Source organism: Phoenix dactylifera, chromosome 2, assembly GCF_051530095.1.
Source record: "Phoenix dactylifera cultivar Ajwa chromosome 2, Ajwa_hap1_PhDact_Kaust_v1.1, whole genome shotgun sequence".
Taxonomy (NCBI): Eukaryota; Viridiplantae; Streptophyta; class Magnoliopsida; order Arecales; family Arecaceae; genus Phoenix; species Phoenix dactylifera.
Window position 1 is genome coordinate 48,803,640 of NC_143191.1, and position 19,063 is coordinate 48,822,702.

Consider the following 19,063-nt stretch of genomic DNA (forward strand, 5'->3'; position numbering starts at 1 on the left):
ATCTTTTTTTTTATTACTAAAACTGGAATCTTGGACATATTCTGCACATCGAGGGAGAAGCAGGAGGATGAACGGGCAGGAAAAGAGCCCAGACGAGTACAATAAAAAGTTCTGTAATTGTACCAGAAGAACAGAAGGACGTTTCTTTCTTAGTTTATGACTCAGACTTCCACCAATTTACTGAGACAATACACAAGAAGCAGCATGTGAGGATTGATATAAACACAAATAATCACAACACTCACTTGCATTCTTGCAGCTCCTAATAATACTAGATACGGCTTATCTTTTGGTTAGGACTAGCATCGAATATGTGCATTGGTCGTGGACGAGAAGAAAAAGGAGAAGAAAGTATAATATAAAAATGTAAACATCATAAGAGGGATTTTTTTTTTTTTTTTGAAAACGGCAATTTATATAGCTCTAACATGAATACATTCTGCAAAATTAAAAAAAAAAGTAAAAAATATTTGGCACATCCATTAGTGTTCAGCACATACCATGGTCATCATAAGATGGATGAATATGTATGTTTTCTAACTTCTAAGGGATTTCTATTGTCTATCTGCAACAATCAAGGTCTCGCCCAAAATAGCTAGATGAAAAGTATTATTTAAGTTTTTTGGTCATATATAAGTACTCAAGATCTATTCAGCGAATAACCGATACGGAACTAAATACACGCCCCCACGGGTCCTGACACTATCATCAATAGAAGTGCTTGACTACCCAAATTCTCTCATGAGTGGGTTTCCACCACTTTCATATCCCGGTGGGACGTTTTCGAGAGATTGCAAATCTCAAGCTGAAAAGTTAGGAGGCTGTATCCTAACTTCCTATTCTGGTGTTGGATTCACTATAGAGTGCATAAATGTAAAGCAATATGGATTGAGAGCTGGAGGAATTATATTTTAAGGAGGGATAATGAAGCAAGAATCCACCTCAAATGTCATTCTTATAGGAACAATATATGTCTAGGGATGGTTTTGCCCTTGCACATCATGCCGGGGATCAGAGATCTACTACTAATCCACACCAAAGCAAGAAGAGAAGATATTGTTCCCTTCCTTGTCGCCGGATGTGCCTCCACCGGAGAAGATGCAGGCATAGACTAAAAATATGATATTATTGTAAAAAATATCACTATATTGTGAATCTTATTTCCATAGAGGCGTAGAAAAAAATTCCTTCAATTAGTAATTAGAAAATAGAAAAAAATTTCAAAGCAAGATTTTAAGTATCCTTTTTTCTCTCGTTAATTCGACAAGAGATTTGATTAAAATATCTCTATTTATAATGGTAAAGATTGTTCATATAAAATCTTGCTTTAATTCCTTTCCTAGATGGAAGAAATTACAACTTTTTACAATAATCATGAATAGTAAAAATGATGATGAAAAACTAAAATCTTCCAAAAGCTATATCTTAATTTATGTATTAACTTTGCCTAATTGTTATTTAGAGCTAACCATGGCTTAGGCTTGGGCACCGAAAATATCAAATTTTAAATAGATCCGGCCCAAGCCTGACTAAAAATGAATATAGTTTAGACCTAAAGCCCAATCCATGATCAATTTTATTCTTCTTAGAGTAGAAGTTATATTCGGTGAAAAAAATTTTTGAAAAGAAAAACTTTGACTAGCCCGTTAAGACCCAAATATGATTCTTAATGCCATGCGATCATTATGTATGTTAAATCCTTCAAGGATGGATGCAGCACTACGAGTCCTTCTCGAGAAGGATGCGGTGAATAAGCCTCGTATGGATGATGTCTTTTCGTGTTGTTCTAAACTCGGCACTGATGGCAAAAGTATTGAACATCCGCTGCCCCTGGCTGCTTGTTCAAAAAGTTTCCAGCATGAGAGAGATATTACTATATTAGTTATTATTTAAAGTTGATACTATATTCTTTTTAGGTTACAAGAAACTAGACAATATTTTGAGAGCCAGGAGAATTATGTTATAAAGCGTTCGACCATGCAATGGCAGTCAATGCACAAAACCCAATTATGGAGAAATTGGAACAAAAGACCTGAATGAGTTATCGAAGCAATAGCCGGAAATAAAATGGATGGATGCATTCAGATTAGGAAGGATGGTTGATTGTGATTTTCTTTATAACTAGGGTTATATTAGTACATTTGTCTCCAAGTCCGAGGTATCCGTCGCGGGTGGTTCTATATACACCCCCCCTATTGCTCAGGACACCCCCCCAAAAATTAAAAAAAAATTAAATACTCTCTACACCCCCCCCATTTGCTAAGGACGCCCCTAAAAAATTTAAAATTCCTAAATTACCCCCCACCCTCCCCACCCCCTCACCTAAATTGCTCTCTACACCCCCCAAACCCCCCCCACCCCGCTCTTCCCCTCCAAAACACCCGCCGGCTTCTCCCTTCCGCCCAAAAAACCTCGCCTCAAGCACCTCGCCGGCGGCCAAACCCCCTCCGTCTCCCTTTGAACTGTTCCACCCAAAGCACCTCGCCAACGCCCAAAACCCCCCCGTTCCCCCTTCATCCTCTCGTCGCCGGCATTCTGTTCGGCTGCACAGAGCCGGACAGAACCCTTCTGTTCGGCTGCACAGTGCCGGACAGAAGCCTTCTGTTCGGCACTGTGCAGCCGAACAGAAGAGTTCGGTTGAGGGTTGCCGAACAGAAGGCTTCTGTTCGGCACTGTTCAGCCGAACAGAAGCCTTTTGTTCGGCGATCCAGTGCCGAACGGAGCACGAACCGTGAAAAAAAAAAAATTTCGAAACAAGGTGGAACACGTACCTTTACGGCCGATTCTTCGTCCCAAATCACTAGTTGCTTGTCCATGCTTCGAATGGGGCTTAAATCTCTTTCAAAGATCGCCTAAACGATGTAAATGGATCGAGGGGTTTAAGGGGGGTTTGAGGGGTGTTTTTTTTTTTCTTTTCAAAACGAAACGGAGGAGGAGGAAGGGAGGGTGTACTGAGAAAATTTCAAGGGCAATATGGTAATTACACTAAAGGTTAGTTTGGGTATTTTTTTTTTGGTTTTTGGGGGGTGTCCTTAGCAATAGGGGGGGTGTATATAGAACCACCCATCCGTCGCCGCTCCGGCATCATCAGCGGACGGCCGAGAGAGAGAGAGAGAGAGAGAGTTGAGGGCAAAGCGAAACGCTCCGAGGACGCCTCAGAAGAGAATTTGGGCGAGGGTTAGGGTTTGGACGACGACAAGGAAGACGGCAATGGAGAGCGCCCTGGGGAACGCCGCTTCCGTCGCGGACCAGAGGCAAAAGATCGAACAGTACAAGCTCATCCTCGCCTCCGTCCTCTCCTCCGACCCCTCCCAGGCCAGGCGATTCATCGATCACAGTATCGCACCCTCTCTCGACCCGCCTCGATTCATGAATTAGGGTTTCTTGATATCTTTTCTCATTTTCTTTGCAAATTTAGTAAATGGCTTCCCTTCCCTTCTTTGTTGTGCGGAAGTGGTCTCGGATGACGTTCCTTTGGTGGTTTCGAGGCAACTGCTGCAGACCTTCGCGCAGGAGCTCGGTAAGCTGGAGCCCGAGTTTCAAAAGGAGATTGCTCACTATGCTTTGACTCAGATCCAGCCCAGGGTTGTCTCGTTCGAAGAACAGGTCTTTCCTTTTGATCTCCCTACTGTTTTCCTGCTTTTGTTCCTTTCGTTCCGTGCTCTAGAAAGCTGGCACCGGGTTTTGTGGAAAGGAAATTGATCAATGAAAAAGAAGAGAGTAATTTCATGTCGAATATGTTGGCATCATGCTGGAGTTCTTGCAAGGATTGGGTTCTTTGCTTGAAACTGGGGTCCTAGTCTATAATTAATGGGTTTCAGTTGGCTGCTAGTGCACGGTTTCTTGAAATATGTTAAATTATACGCTTTTGAAGAATAGGTCTTCTCTTTTCAATCTCACTACTTTTTTCCTGCTATTATTCCTTTCGTTCCACGCATCTAGAAAGCTAGGAATCGGTGTTTCAGAGAGGGCAAATGACGGATGAAATAAAAGGTAATAATTTTGTGTCAGGTAATTTGGCGTCATGCCAGAAGTTCTTACAAGAATGAGATTCTTTGCTTGAAACCATTATTATAAGTAGTAAGTATTGGGTTAAATTAGCCATTTTTACAGCTGGCACAAGCTTTTGAGGTAACCTGGTTTGACCCATAAGTGCACACAAAGCCTGGTCTATAATTGGCGTTGGATTGGACTCTTGTTTGACCTAAGCTGTGAGCCAAGGAAAAGAAAAAGTCTCTTAACCAATCCACCAATCTCGAACCATTTATCCTTACGATCTGCACAACATGAAAAAAAGAAGAAAATAAAGAAACAAACTCACATTTACATTTATAATCCTTAAATTTATCCATGTTTTTACCTTGTTTGGGTCAGCCATCCAATGGCTTTATCTTGAGTTTGATCCCCTTGATATGACAGCAAAAATACTATGCGAAGCACAGAATCTCGAGTTTGATCCCTTGATATAGAGAAATAAAATAATAAAAGAATATTTTAAAGGAGGGAAAAACAAAATGAGAGAAGAGAGGAAGGTGAATCAAATGGCAATAAAGGAGGTGTATTAAGTGCAAAGTAGTTGTATCCATGCCTTTAATTCTTAGGTTATAAGTCCTTTTGGTATATACCATTTTTGCAAAAAATCCTATCCTTTTGAAGTGAGCTGCTGATTATGTGGTTGATACATTTGAGAAACAATTTTAGTTTGCCTACTTAAGGCCAATAGGTTATTTAAGTAGCTAGTCTTTAGTGATTTTAGGAATTGGACTTTATTTCTATGCTGTATTCAGTTTTGGATCAAAGGACTTTTAAACTGGTGAAATAAATTAGTGCTGCAGATGAGGCTTCAATATAATGTTAGGTAATAGGTTAAAAGCCTGAGATAATCTCAGGTTAAATCATAATATCTGTGAAAAACAAAGTTGGAGTACATTTTTTTGTTGTTCCAAACATGATGTCCCAAATTGTTCTTATCTTTTTTATTAGGTTTTCTAATTTTAAACATCAACCATACCCAAAGCTCTTACCTCTAACAATCAATGCTATCGAAAGCTTCATTATCGCCTATCTCGAAAGGCAACCTGTGTGCATCCGTCAAGTCCTTTATTATGTTTCTTGGTTCTTGTTAATGCTATCTCAATCCGGAGTATATTTCTTTTTCTTGTCCAATTTTCTCACATTTCATGCAAAAGAAATGCCTCTACAAGAAATATCTTTGGACGTCTTGGCCACCACTACTCATATTAATGAATTATTTTAGTGAAGAGACATCAACACTTAGAACAAAGAGTTTCCCTTTCTCCAAAGGATTGTGTCGATATATGGACTAATCCTCACAATTACTTCCCAACCAATTAGTATCTAATTGTCACCCATATGATGAAAGACAGCCACATATTCTTGTTTGGTGTTTGACAATCAAACAGGCCAAAGTTGTTGCTTATCCCATCAATTTTTAAGAATCGGTCAACCAATGAACAGTAAGATATTTCCAGCTAGTGCTATAGTCAATGGTGGAGCTGAGTTTCCTTGTTTAAAATGGAAGATACATAGATAGGATGAAAACAATCAGATAAAGGTAAACTACAGTAATGCTAGCATCAAGCACAGTTGCCAGGCTACGAAAAGCGAGAACCAATACAAGAAACGAGAATGGGAAACATTGTATTAATTTTTATACAATTCGAGAATAGGAAATGTCTAATCATCAGTATTTCTAGTATAGTATATTAAAAATATAGTTTAGAATTTAGCAGAATGTTAAAATTTAGAGGGTTGCTTTGGTGCAATGGTAAGGTTGCTTCATCATGATTTGGAGGTCATGGATTCGAAACATGAAAACAGTCTATCCGTATGTGGATGTAGGGCTACGTACATCTGACCCTCCCTAGATCTTACGATAATAGGAGTTTCGTGCACTAGGCTGCCCTTTAAAATCTTTGTCCTCATTTACATCCTTTCTAATCTTTTTTGATAAAAAAAAATGTTAAAGATTAGTTGAATAAACATGTCAACAACTGAATGGGATATTATTTTTTCAATTTGTTTTCAAGAGGGGTGAGTGTGAGTTTTGGCACAACGGTAAGGTTGTTCTATTATACCCTAGAGGTTATAGATTCGAAACACAGAAACGACCTCTCCATACATAGGGGTAAGGCTGCATATATCTTACCCTCTCCAAATTCCACATTGACAAAAGCCTCAATTTGAAATATCGTATGGGAAGCCTTAATTCCCGTGCTTAAGACATGAATTGCATGTTTCACAGAATGTGCTTCGCACTGGTTTTGAATTCGGCTTCATGGAAACCTATGTTGATGCACATTTTTGGACATCTATGGCTTAATTGTTATTTTTGATCTTTCAGAATGTTATAATAATAAAAAAAATCAAATTTAAAAAAACATTTACATCAATATTGCATACCAGCTATTAACATTAAATCGGGAAAGCTAATGACAACTTACATTTGCATGTATTACCAAATTATGCAGAGTTTCCTATAATATATAATTTCATACTCAAGTTTCTCATCTCTGCCGAGATTTTGTTTGTTTCAGTATTGGACACCGCCTAAAATGATATGTAGAAATGCCAATCCCTAATATCTTTGCAGGCATAAATCGATAATCCTCAGGTATTGGTGGATATGATATAAACATTTCAGCTAATATTTTTCAATCACTTTTTTTTTTACTCAGATTTTCTAATTAACAATTTGAAAATCAATGCCTAGATTTAGTTCTTATTATCGGATGCGATTTATAGGCTGAGATTTTGATATATGAGTCCAAAATATCGGCCAATTGAACATTTTATTCTTTCCAAATCTTCCAACCTTCCATATAGGTGAAGATAAATTAGATGTCAGTTCATCTTGGTCTTGCTCACCATTGAGATGAACGATATCTATGTTTTTGAAAGCCTTGTTCCACAATGGTCTTCCCAGGATTTATTCATTTTGGTTTACTTTTTTCTCGTATAAAGTTAAATATCTCAGCTACTGACCCCTAAATCTATCGTTTTTATTTGAGAAGGTCATCCGGTTCGTATATTTCTTGTTTTCCAGACAATACTGAACTAAATCAACATGTGTGCTTGATGCATATTTGCTATGGATGGACTTAATTAATAGCTTTTTTTGTCGTCGTAACTGACATGTCTCAAATTGCAAATAATGCTTTTTCTACTTGTAATACTCTCAGGTATTGGTTATCAGGGAAAAGCTAGCTGAATTGTATGAATCTGAGCAACAGTGGTCGAAAGCAGCACAAATGCTAAGTGGGATTGATTTGGACTCAGGAATAAGGTAGATTTTGCTTGCTTATTCTGCTGCTCATGTGACATGGGCCTTAAGACAACATAATTAATTAATTAATTATTTTTTAAACAGGATGCTTGATGATACATACAAATTATCCAAATGTGTCCAAATTGCTCGCCTTTATCTTGAGGTTTGTCTATCTCATCCTTCTACATTTTGAACAAATAATGCCTGATAATAACAATCTGCAATATCACTAACATCTTGCTTTATTTGTCAGGATGATGATGCTGTAAATGCAGAGGCTTTTATAAATAAAGCTTCTTTTTTGGTTAGCAATAGTAAGAATGAAGTTCTAAATTTACAGTACAAGGTGAAAATTGTTATTCCAAGAGCAGCTAGGGTCCTTTAAAACCAAATATTAGATTTCTTCTTGCAGCTTTTGAACTCTCTCTCTTTCTCTCTCTCTTTTAAGGTTTGTTATGCAAGGATACTAGATTTAAAGCGGAAATTTCTGGAAGCTGCACTTCGTTATTATGACATGTCTCAGATTGAGAAACGCCAAATTGGAGATGAGTAAGTGAATTAGTGCTTCCTATAGAGATCCATTAAATGCTGGAATTAATTTAAAAAGTTTAGTAATATCTACTAATTATGCAATTCTTTCCCTATAGTGTTGTTACTTTTTTAGCTGGGGCATTTCCATTTATATGTCTTCATCCTTTCTTGAACTTGCAAAAATTTCCTTAGCTTTTTGGAAATTGCATAACTATTGTTTCGTTTGTTAAAATCATCAAAAAATATCCCCTTAATCTATTTCAAACATAATGTAAGAAGCCATGTTTTGACACCTAGGTGGGTCTACTAGGTCGATTCGCCTGACCCGTCACCAAAGGCCTTTGATGGGTTGGGAAGATCAGAAACCCAAAATCTTGAAAAAACATTAAACCCGATTGGCCATGCGATTGATCCGTTCAACCCAAAAGGTTGATCCATCCAATTAATTGGGATGAAAGTGGAAATTCTAGGGTTCAATCTCTTTGATTCCTTCCCTTGAAAAGACTTGACTTCCTTTTTAGATGGGCCTTCAATCGAACTCTCACCAATGCCAATGGTGTTCGCTGTCCAAATTCTACAAGGCATGTGGCTTCACAGATTGGGAGAGGTGGAGGATAACATAGGTTGTTGGCTATGAGATTGGTAGATCAAGGGAAAAGGGGAGCAAATTTGGGGTCCTCGACAATGAGGTTGGTAGATTGAGTTGTCCTCCTGCACCTCTTCCTCCTCCGCCTCTTCTTCCGCTTCTTCCTCCTCTTCCTCCTATGCATCTGCCTCTTCCTTCCTCTTCTTCTATTCTATTTCTCTCTTCTTTCCTTCCTCCTCTTCATCCACCTCCTTCCTCTTCTTCTTATCTTCTATCTCTCTTCTTTCCATTACAATTTACAAGCAAGAGAGGGAGAGAGAGAGATGGGATTTGGAAAATCAACAAACTGGAGAAAGGAGAGTTGTTTCTTTCATTAAAGAGGAGGAATCTAGTTGAGCGAGGGTCGACTCATGGTCGAACTGGTAACCTGTGAACGAACCACCATTATGGGTTGCATTGGGTAAACGGATTCCGAACATTGGTAAGAAGCATTCACTTATTTTTATCTATTAAACTCAAAGATAATCACAACAAACTCTGAACAGCCAATTGACTCCATGGTTCAAACTGCAACAACGGTAAAAGGGTCACTGACATTTAAAGAACAAAATATTACTCATATCCTGCTTAATTTAACCATAAGGATTATCATGGATGCTTTTAAAAAATAGATGGATATTTATAACCTATAAAACTTTAGGGATATTCCTTCTATTTAAGCAAAGGATATGGACAAGGTTGCAGAACATTCTTATTAATATTTTGACATATTTATTACAATTAATTTCTGAAAAACCTATGTGGTTTATTGTTTTTAATTGTCTCATCTACACGTTTCTGTTATTTTATGGCACTTCTTAATTATTTCTATCGCTGATATTTCCCATTCATTTCCTTAAGGTTTTTAATATTTGCATTAGAGCTTTGTTAATTTGATCTTGCATCAGTTGGATATTATTAAATTGCCATTTGGTCAAGGCTCTAAATCTCTAATAGACAGCCATGATCTAACGTATATTTTGATTCTTTCACATATATTAGATGACACCTGTTGATACTTGTCATGCCTCTGTTTGTAAGCCTTTATGAGACTGTGAACTATTGAATCCTGGCTCCTTTGTTCATATATTCTTATGCATTTGTGTACATACTTTTGAATCTCAGGGAGATTGATGAGGATGCATTGGAGCAAGCCCTTAGTGCTGCTGTGACCTGCACAATATTGGCTGCTGCAGGCCCGCAACGCTCTCGTGTTCTTGCTACATTGTACAAGGTATTCATGCTGTATTTGTGTGAGGCCAGGAAAATCATCATCATGCGATATCAATATCTTTTTGCTTAGCGCACTAGCATAACTAATCTGCTTCTTGTGGCTATTATGATTGTTCAAAATTTGAAAAAAAATCACTTTGGGTTCGTTTGGCTGGGGGTAACTTGGCATGGGAAAATAAATTCCATGCCAAATTACCAGATTTGGTACGAAAAGAAGATGAGAGAGAAGGTAAAATAAATAATAGGTCCCATGCCTATTTTATCGAGAGAGAAGGTAAAACAAATACCACTAGGGGGTGGTTTTTTTTTTCATGCTGGAGAATTTAAAAGTCATTGCTTGACAGAAATGCTCCCACTTTTTTCGTTGAAACCCACAAATGCCCTCTTTTAACTTTGTCAACAACAGTCCCAACTCAAAACATAACACCATCAATGAGTTTCAACCCAAAAGTATATGTAAGTATAATTAATATTTAAAAATATTTATTAACTCATGTATAATTAACATACAGCATGTGTATAATTAATTTAAAAATATTTATTACTCATGTAAATATATTTTAATATTTGAAATAGCCCATATTAATATCCTTTACATAAGTGAGCCATAATGACCAACAAATGGATTGAACAAAAAAATGCCATTACTTGAATTGTTTATTCAAGGTTATTGTTGGAAATTTGGCAATAATTTCATATAAAATTACCTCCAGCCAAACATAATATTTTTTTTCGGTGCCATTTTTCTGAGTAATTTTTCCACCAGCCAATGTGGTAAAATTCAGTTTCCCTGCAATTATTTTTTTAGATAAATGATTTTCAGGAATCGTCGTATTACTCTGTAATCTGACATACCCCAACCAAACGAGCCCTTTAAAGAAAATTCTTCATGTCGTTTATCATCTTGCATCTGCTTTGATTTACTTAAGATAGAAATTCCATGAGTTCTGAATTATAACAAAGTAAGTTGGATATTACAATTTCGTAAGTTGGAAAAGGGTAATGTTGGAAAAGTCAGTCATGGTCATTTGGGTGTTGTTGATGTTTCAAAAGTCTTTTTAATCTTTTCAAATTTCAAGGTGATAATACATCATGCTAATACAATGCTCAATGAGTACTATATATCATTGCAAATTCAGGTTCAATAGCCTATTTCAGAGTCACATCGATGAGGATAATCCAGAATATGTTGTTGCATATTGGTTTTAGATTAATTATATTAATAAAAAAAATGTAACATAGTTATTTCAAGAGAACTAGTGAGATTTTTTTTTTAAATCAGTTCTGGGGACTCATGAACTTATGCCTTGGTGTTTCACACTCTGTTCAAATAGGAGGCTTGATAGGTTCAAAATGGAGGTAGTGTAAGTGTTTAACTTTTGTGGAAACTTTTTGGTGGTGGTGTTGCTCCCTTCTGTAATGTCCTTTTTCTTTATGTTTTCCTTCCCGGCTTTTGACTCCCCTAGGTATGAATAGGCATATTCTTCATATCCCTTCACTTCAAGAAAGAAAGAGAAGAAAGAAAGAAAGAAAATGCTCATGACCAAAAGGAAATTTTGGTTAAAATTGTAGGCAGATTTTATTGATATGCCTCATAAATAGAGAGGAAATGGCGAAGAGAAAGTGATGGTTCTGGATCACAAACTTTTTCACTCAGTTGGGCTTTCTAAAGAACTTGGAATTAAGTGGAGTGAGTGAAAAGCAGCTCCTTAAATAATCAAGAAATATTGGGCGATAGAAAAAAGTTTTGGCCAATTATTTTAAAGCTGTGATTGAAATTAAATGAGAGGAAGGGAGGATGTTTTATATAGAAGAACAGTTGCATGGTATAGACTAAGCATAAACATGAATGTGTATGTTTCCTTTAAATTTGATCATCTCTTTTTCTTGTAGACTTCTTACTACATGCTACTCACCCAAGTTTGAAGCTGACCTCATGAATGCTTGCAAAACTTGCCTTACTATTTTCTCCTTTGGGCTTTGTATTTTGCATTGTTGATGTACATTAAGGAAAAGGCACTATTAGGAACTACGTAATGGAATATATGTTGGTATTCTATTGATCCTCTGAGACTTGGAGTGAATGGGTGACTTGTAAACTTTTCAATGCATAAGAAGATTTGTTTCATGCACCTTTGTTGGTCAGGAGATGTTGTTGTCAGTTACTTGCTGTTATCTTTGTATGAACTATGGAGGTGCTCTCTCTTTTTTCTTTTTAACCCATTGCAAGGTTCCAGTTGGGCGCATGGGATGAGTCTTTTTGGAATTATTACAAAGATTCCAGAAGTTTTGGGGAGTTGAATTCTCTCCCCCCCTCCCTCCCCCCTCTCTTTTCCTTTCTCAAGTTTTAAGCACAACCATAGATAGTACTCATGTTGGTTGTGCGAGATATGTGCCTCCCTCTCCCCTTTTCCTGCCCATGGGTTCAACTTTGTTTTTTCCGGCTGCATGAGATCTGCCTCCAAGCTTTCCTATTATATATATGTAATCTAGAAATCTTATTTTTGAGTCTGCATGTCTTCGATGAATTTGGGCTTATTATTTTGATGTTAATTGATAAAGCTTCCTTGTCGGTTTCTAAGTTGCCATGGGTATGAGGAAGAATGGCTTTTGTCATTGTGAGCTTTATTTGGGACTTAAACTATTGGAATAAATGCTGATATTATCCTCTATTTAAGGGATAGGTTTCTTCTTCGTGGAGCGCCTTCTGCGCATGGTCTCAGAACTTGTTGATCCATGTCAAAACTAGGTCAAAAGCTCAAAGCCAAAAACATGTAAAAAGGATTGTATGGATCAGGTCATACAAAATACACTTGATTCTAGTCTAGAACATCCAAGTTTTTGATGAGTTGGAAGATCATTTGAGTCCTATGGTTAGCTGTACCATATCACCTTATTATTCATTTCATGCTTCATAAGATCATGCGACGTGATCACATCTTTCACTATATTTATATCTTGCTGCTTAGAATTTAGAAATTTTGCCAAAGCCACAATTTTATCACATTGTTACCTGATCGTGGCTCACCATGTCGACCCCTATACAAGTTGTACTATATTGATAAGGTACTAGTATGATACCGCGGTTTGGTACAATGTAGGACCCGAACCGGCTTGTTTTAGGTGGAACTGACCTGTTCGGGCTAGTTTCGGTGCTGTATTGACTCGCCCAATGTCAGGCAATACCATGACTGGGTGTGAGAGAAAGGGTCTCATGACCTGTGTCAATATCGAAGCTTTATCATACCATGCTGGGCGTAACGTACCATATTGATAAGGTATCACTATGGTACCTGGAATTGGTATAACAAACCTTGATTTGGACCAATGCTGGCAACATTTTGAAATGATGGCCATTGTTTTATATTGTTTTAAACCCGGATTTACTATCAATTCATACATGTAAAAAATGCATATTCAGGCAGAAAATGTTATTTAAATTTTTTCTCATATTTTCAATTTCTTACCCTTGCAATTTGCAAATATAGACAATGAAAAAAAAAGAAGTTGCATTTATCTTAGATCTTGTTTCACATGCACGCTGTTAGATTTATTTCTTTATTTGTTTGTTTGTTTTCTTTCGGGAGAAAAGAACAATGCGAACTTTAATGTTAAGTATGTTTGGGTGTTTGTATAATTAAATAAAATGATGAGTCCCAGTAATATTTGTCTTTCTTTCTGTCTGTGTTTGGAAGCGTGAGAAAAAAATTGATGAAACTTATCTCCGAGTTTCTGAGTTGACTCTCTCCAGTCAATTTTTCGAGCGTGACTGATCTGATCCCAAGTTGAGTTTTTGAATAATGGTTTATCAGTTTTGCATCACCGCCACCATCTTGAAGTTCGGTTCGGCTAAATCTACATGCTACAAAACTTTTAAAGTGTCTTTCTTTGGTGGATAGCCCAATGTTTGCTTTCGTCTAGAGAGCATATAAAACTGTTTCGTTATTATGAAAACTTGGATGCTTTTGTTCAAACTAACTTCAATGACAGGTTACTGTTTCCTTTCAATTGATGCAGTTTTAAGAACATGTGGATCGATAACATATCATGAACTCTTAATACCCCATATGAATTTTATATTATTACATCTATTTACTTAATTGACACACCCTCAAATAGTCCATTTGGGTTAGTATTACATTTAAAAACTGGCTACCAACCTTCAAGTCTCCACTTTCTTATTTGGCTCAGGAAAGACCTGTTCTGGCATTTTTTATTTTCTGAGCATGTTCTACTGATCAAATATATTAGAAGAGAATTTATTGAGCTTGTTATACTGATAAAAATGTAAAAGTGTACAATGAACATGCTAATATTGTGATAAATGATAAATAAAATATTTAGCATTTCTCATATCACTTTAATTACATGGGTGATGAAATTCATTTCTGTAACTTTGCAGCATGCAGCCAACACTCACGCTCATCTTTTAGAACTGTATTCATTCGATAGCCATATATTCAGTATTTTGAAGTGATCTTTTGGTGCTAAATTATGGCCTATATTGTCTTCTTCTATTTGAAAATTGAAACTGCTCATCTTTTTAAGTTCAAATGAACAAAAATATGCTATTTTGAAGCTTACCATATATGAATTTTCATGCTGTCTTCTTAAAGAATATTTAAATTGCAAAAATTGACATTCTGTTTTGTATGTTACTACTAGGATGAGAGGTGCTCAAAGTTGAAGATTTATCCCATCTTGCAGAAGGTACGCACTATGAAAAATAATTATTGAGGCCTTCCTGCATGGCAATGCAACTTAGTTTTTTATTTTTCTTTAATTTCATGGACAAGGTTTGATTAATATAAATGCTATTAGGTGTATCTTGAGAGAATTTTGAGAAAACCAGAAATTGATGCATTTGCTGCTGAATTGAAAGCACACCAGGTAAATATATTCTGCTCCTTGATTTCCTGTTTCCTATGTTCTCTTCTATCCTTGTTAGTTGGGAAGATGTAAGTTCTTATACATTTTCATCCAACAGAAAGCACTTTTACCAGATAATTTCACTGTGCTGGATCGCGCAATGATTGAACATAATCTTCTGAGTGCAAGCAAACTCTACACAAACATAAGGTAGTAGGAGCAAAACATAAGATTTCCTTCCGTACTCTGGAGTCCCTACCTTATTCCTATTATGATTAATCCTAATTAAAAATTTCTGCTATTGGAACAGTTTTGAAGAACTAGGCACCTTACTGGGTATTCCTCCTCAGAAGGTACATTTTCAGAGTACACTGATGCCTTTCATAATTCAGATTGGTCATTCTGTGATAATGTTGGTTGTGTTAATGTTCATCTTAGAATGTTTGGGTTATTCTCATTTGTACTATGTGACTGCATAATAATCTTTTGACTGTTGATTCTTTGATGCTGTGGAGGTTCTTCCATTAACTTTTGATTCTTTGCTTGGCACATAAGGAGCATTGTTTTATGACAATGCTTTGACAGATATGTTCAGTGTATGTCAGTGCCATTTTAATGTATCATGCTCTTTTTTATGCTTCTCTCATGTGGATTCTTTGTAAATTTTAGAATTTTCATCATCATTACTGTGTCACTGTTCTTTCAACCTTATTAGAATGTCTGTTTGGTATATTTATTTAACTCTGACATAATTCCTCCTCATCTTTTGGCAGGCCGAAAAGATAGCCTCAAGGATGATCTATGAGGATAGAATGAGGGGATCGATTGATCAGGTATGGTTCTTCTTCTCATAACTCTCTTGTTTCACGTCAAACTAACCAACTTCTTCCAGAATCCCCAGGACATGAATCCCAGATGAATAGTCATTTGGTTGCAGCCTTTATAGCAAAAGCCAGAAGTTTTTAGATGGTAATAAATAGCAAAAACAGCAGCTCATACAAAGCCACACCATAAGCTGACTAGATATAAGCGGACAAGAGATTTGCTTCAAGAACTGTTATGGCAACAATGTACCAATCAAGGTTCACCACATGATATGCTATCTCGGTATCGGGCGCCATACCAGTGCTATCGTCACTACGTTGGTTCGCCTACGAGGGCCAGTTCGGCATACCGAGTGTCGGTACACCTCCCATATCATGTATCGGTACTGAACTGGTACAATATGGTATGCCTTGTACCGTCTGGTTTGGTACAATATGACATACCATGGTTTACAATCTCAGTACCGGAATCCGTACCGGTACCATACTGATACAATATCGGTATGCCCTGTACAGGGATCGGTCGGCACAACAAGACTCAGTACATACCTTGTAATGAGTTGTAGTTCGGTACCAATACGGTAGGTATGTCTGGTACGGGATAGTATGCACCGAACGGCGAACCTTGAATGATAAATTAGTAAGCCATACAACCATGATGGGGATAGACTAGAATGGCTACCAGTTATTCTGGGTACACTCACAAGGATCCCATAGTACTAAAGAATGAAGGCAAACTGCAAGTTAGGATGTTTGGCTTTGCTCAATTTGCTTCATTTCCAGCTAAGAAAACTAGTCATTCTGAGTAAAGACCCATGTACTGGTTGTGAGCAATCCATTTATATCATTTTTTTTCCTCAATAGTTATTCTTGCAGGTCTCGTAAGAGTTGTTTGTTAGATCTTCCAGTGGCAGCCTCAGGCCTGTTTGTCTTATGTTTACTGATACCGCTTGAGCTTTCAAGCATTCTATATTAAGTTTTGGTGCTCTCACATGTTTAAAAAATTTAGTTCTATACTCATTTTCTGGCAATGATTCTGAAGACAGCCACCAATTTACCTGGAGGATATTTTTGATGTCATCTTATAATTCTGAGTTGGATTCTTAACTAGTTCAAGTAGGGAACTGATTGTCAAGAAAATCATGTCAAGTTTGTTGGGATCCCAGGCTTCGCTCTATGTGAAGGATGCTAGTTATTTCTAGAGGCTTAAATTTTTTGAATCTTTTGGCCACATTGGATGTATTTATCTGGCCAGTACTAGATGACATACCAATGGAGACTAATTCTGATACTTTTCTATAGTATCGTGCTGGCAGCAACGAAGGAGATATGGCTTCTATTTTATGACATGGTTTGATGCCAACCAGCATTTAAATCCTTGATTACATGCTATCAAGGGCTTAAGAGAGGTTATTAAGACAATAAAGGAACCTGCTAAAATTGTTGTATTATTATTGTATATCAATATTACTTATAAGGGAGTGACGTGAGCTGCTATGTACCATTGACGACAATATGGGACCAACTAGGGGATATAGTAGTTGCATATTTAAACTATATAATATATTTTTGTGTCGTAGAATTCAGGAAAAATATGTTAAAAACCTTGAAGAAAATAGCATAGGGATTGTTTGTATATTGTTTGGAATATTATGTTTGGTTAAACGGGCAATGCTGTTTAATGGTGTTCTGGCACCAACCAGGGGTTGGCCCAGTGTTGGTATCTTGTGCCTCGTTGGTGGTTGTGTTTGAGCGGCATAATGGTGCAGTATATTGATGGAAAAAATATTCAGGATAATGAGCTGCAGAGGTAAGGTGGATGTGCAGGATTTGGTGCGAGTTACGTGGTTATGGGCTGTATGTCCAGCAGCCTACTTGGCTTGGCCAGTGAAGGCCTGCTACCTGTTGTATAGCCCACTGCTAGCCTATGGTCTGACTACCCTCAAGGGGAAAAAGTTTGAAAAGAGTAGGGAGGCCCAAAAGGATCAGGCCGAGTCATGGAAGTGTATGAGGATATCGTCCTCAGAGAACAATTTGTAGTGATTTCATGTCATAATTATAAGCGAAAACAAAGAAATTTCTTGTTAATTTGTCATACTGATTCTTGTATGTTATCATTCTTGCTGTGATGATATTTGTGCATTATTGTTGTTTTTTGCTACCCTTCAAATATTCAGTTGCACTTTCTTGTAGGTTGAAGCTGTCATACATTTTGAAGATGACACTGAACAGCTACAGCAATGGGATCAGCAGGTGAGTCTTGTTGCAACCTGCAATTGCGACCAAAACCAGCAACATTAGTATTACAAAATATTGTGATATACCCATTCAGCCGAACAATTTTTTTACCCAACACATTTTTTACTGTTACGTAATCTTTCGTCTATTAGAAGGTTGCGTAAAGCTTATTAGGAAAGGAGAATCTGGGGTTATGAAGGATCTAGTTATCTTATTTTCCTTTTGTTGTTAGATAATTTTAGGGCCATTAGAAAGCTGCTTACAGCTTATCATAAAAGTAAATGCTGGGAAGTTAAAGTAGGATCCAGTTAGCACATTATTTACAACCTGAACCATCCCTGTTCAGCTTCTTTCATAGCCTGCTGCATTATTCCACGCGATATATATACAAAATTCCTCAAGCTCTATGAAATTCTTATAATGATTTTTTTGCCGTCAAATAATATCTATGCACTATTCCCACTGAAAGCTTTTTGTTTTTCCTGGAATGTCTTGTTTATGTTACTAAAACTGCTCATGTTCATGATACATGTTGATCAAATGTAAAGAATTGGTCATTATTCTTTGCGCTAACATATTATTGACGTATGCTCAAGTTTTTTCTTTTTTTCATTACTTGCAGGTTGTGGGAGTATGTCAAGCACTTGATGATATTCTTGACAGTATGACAAGTAAAGGCATATCAGTTCCTGTCTGAACTATCTGGTTCTTTAAAGATCCATCCAGCTTAGACAGCTGGAGTTTTTGACTTGCATATTGATGATCAATAGCCCATTTTGTGATCGCTGCTGTCATGCTTTGAGGTATAGTAAGTATGACGGAGTAGTCTGGGCATCTACTTAAAAGATTTTATATGCAGTGTCATCAGTGCTTATGGGCGGTTATGCAAACAGGGTTCTCAAGTATCTCTCTTTCTAAAGTTACACAGCCAGGTAGATTGGAGATGGCATTCTGTCAGTGTTCTAAAAAGCCGCTGCAGTATTTGGGCAGTCAAAGGACTGCATATATCGAATATATATATATATATATATATATATATATATATATATATAAAGTATAAATAAAACATTGTTAAGGTTCAATAAAAACAACAATCGTGATAGTAATATTTTTCTGGATAATTGATGTAGGTACATTTATAGAAATGATTAATAATTAATATTTATTATTCAGTGATTAAAACTAACAGTGATGGGCATGAGATACTTGAAATGAATATTTGACCCGGCCATCACTTACAGGACCTCATAAGAATGAGGTATGTATCTAGCTTCATATTGCTAAATGAGTTGCATATGTAAACTGCAAATTAATGGTTGAGCTACACGCAGAGCTGCATGAAGCCAAGGCAATTTTCCTGTCGGCCTGTATGCTGTATGATCGCATGATAGTAATTGCAAATAAACAATGCGGCGCTGTCTGTATCTGCTCTTATATGTGGCCTTATTATGCATC

The 19,063-nt window shown here is 36.9% G+C and overlaps 1 protein-coding gene across 4 annotated transcripts; it reads left to right on the forward strand.

Moving 5' to 3' along the window:
- Nucleotides 1–3,071: 3,071 nt before the first annotated feature.
- LOC103721248 (COP9 signalosome complex subunit 4-like) lies at nt 3,072–18,794 on the forward strand. Of its 4 annotated transcripts, none has more exons than XM_088716746.2 (14): nt 3,072–3,337; nt 3,455–3,606; nt 7,203–7,306; nt 7,391–7,451; nt 7,542–7,634; nt 7,737–7,837; nt 9,570–9,678; nt 14,343–14,387; nt 14,499–14,567; nt 14,665–14,756; nt 14,857–14,899; nt 15,320–15,379; nt 17,564–17,623; nt 18,231–18,794. In XM_088716746.2, exons 1-14 carry the CDS (start codon nt 3,211–3,213, stop codon nt 18,303–18,305), a joined length of 1,191 nt encoding a protein of 396 aa, XP_088572872.2. In that variant the 5' UTR covers nt 3,072–3,210; the 3' UTR covers nt 18,306–18,794. The 4 variants fall into 4 exon arrangements, with proteins under 4 accessions (XP_088572872.2, XP_088572871.2, XP_088572873.2 ...); XM_088716745.2 differs by having other exon boundaries at nt 3,074–3,337; nt 3,419–3,606; XM_088716747.2 differs by lacking the exon at nt 14,343–14,387 and having other exon boundaries at nt 3,074–3,337; nt 3,419–3,606.
- The last annotated feature ends 269 nt before the right edge of the window (nt 18,795–19,063 follow it).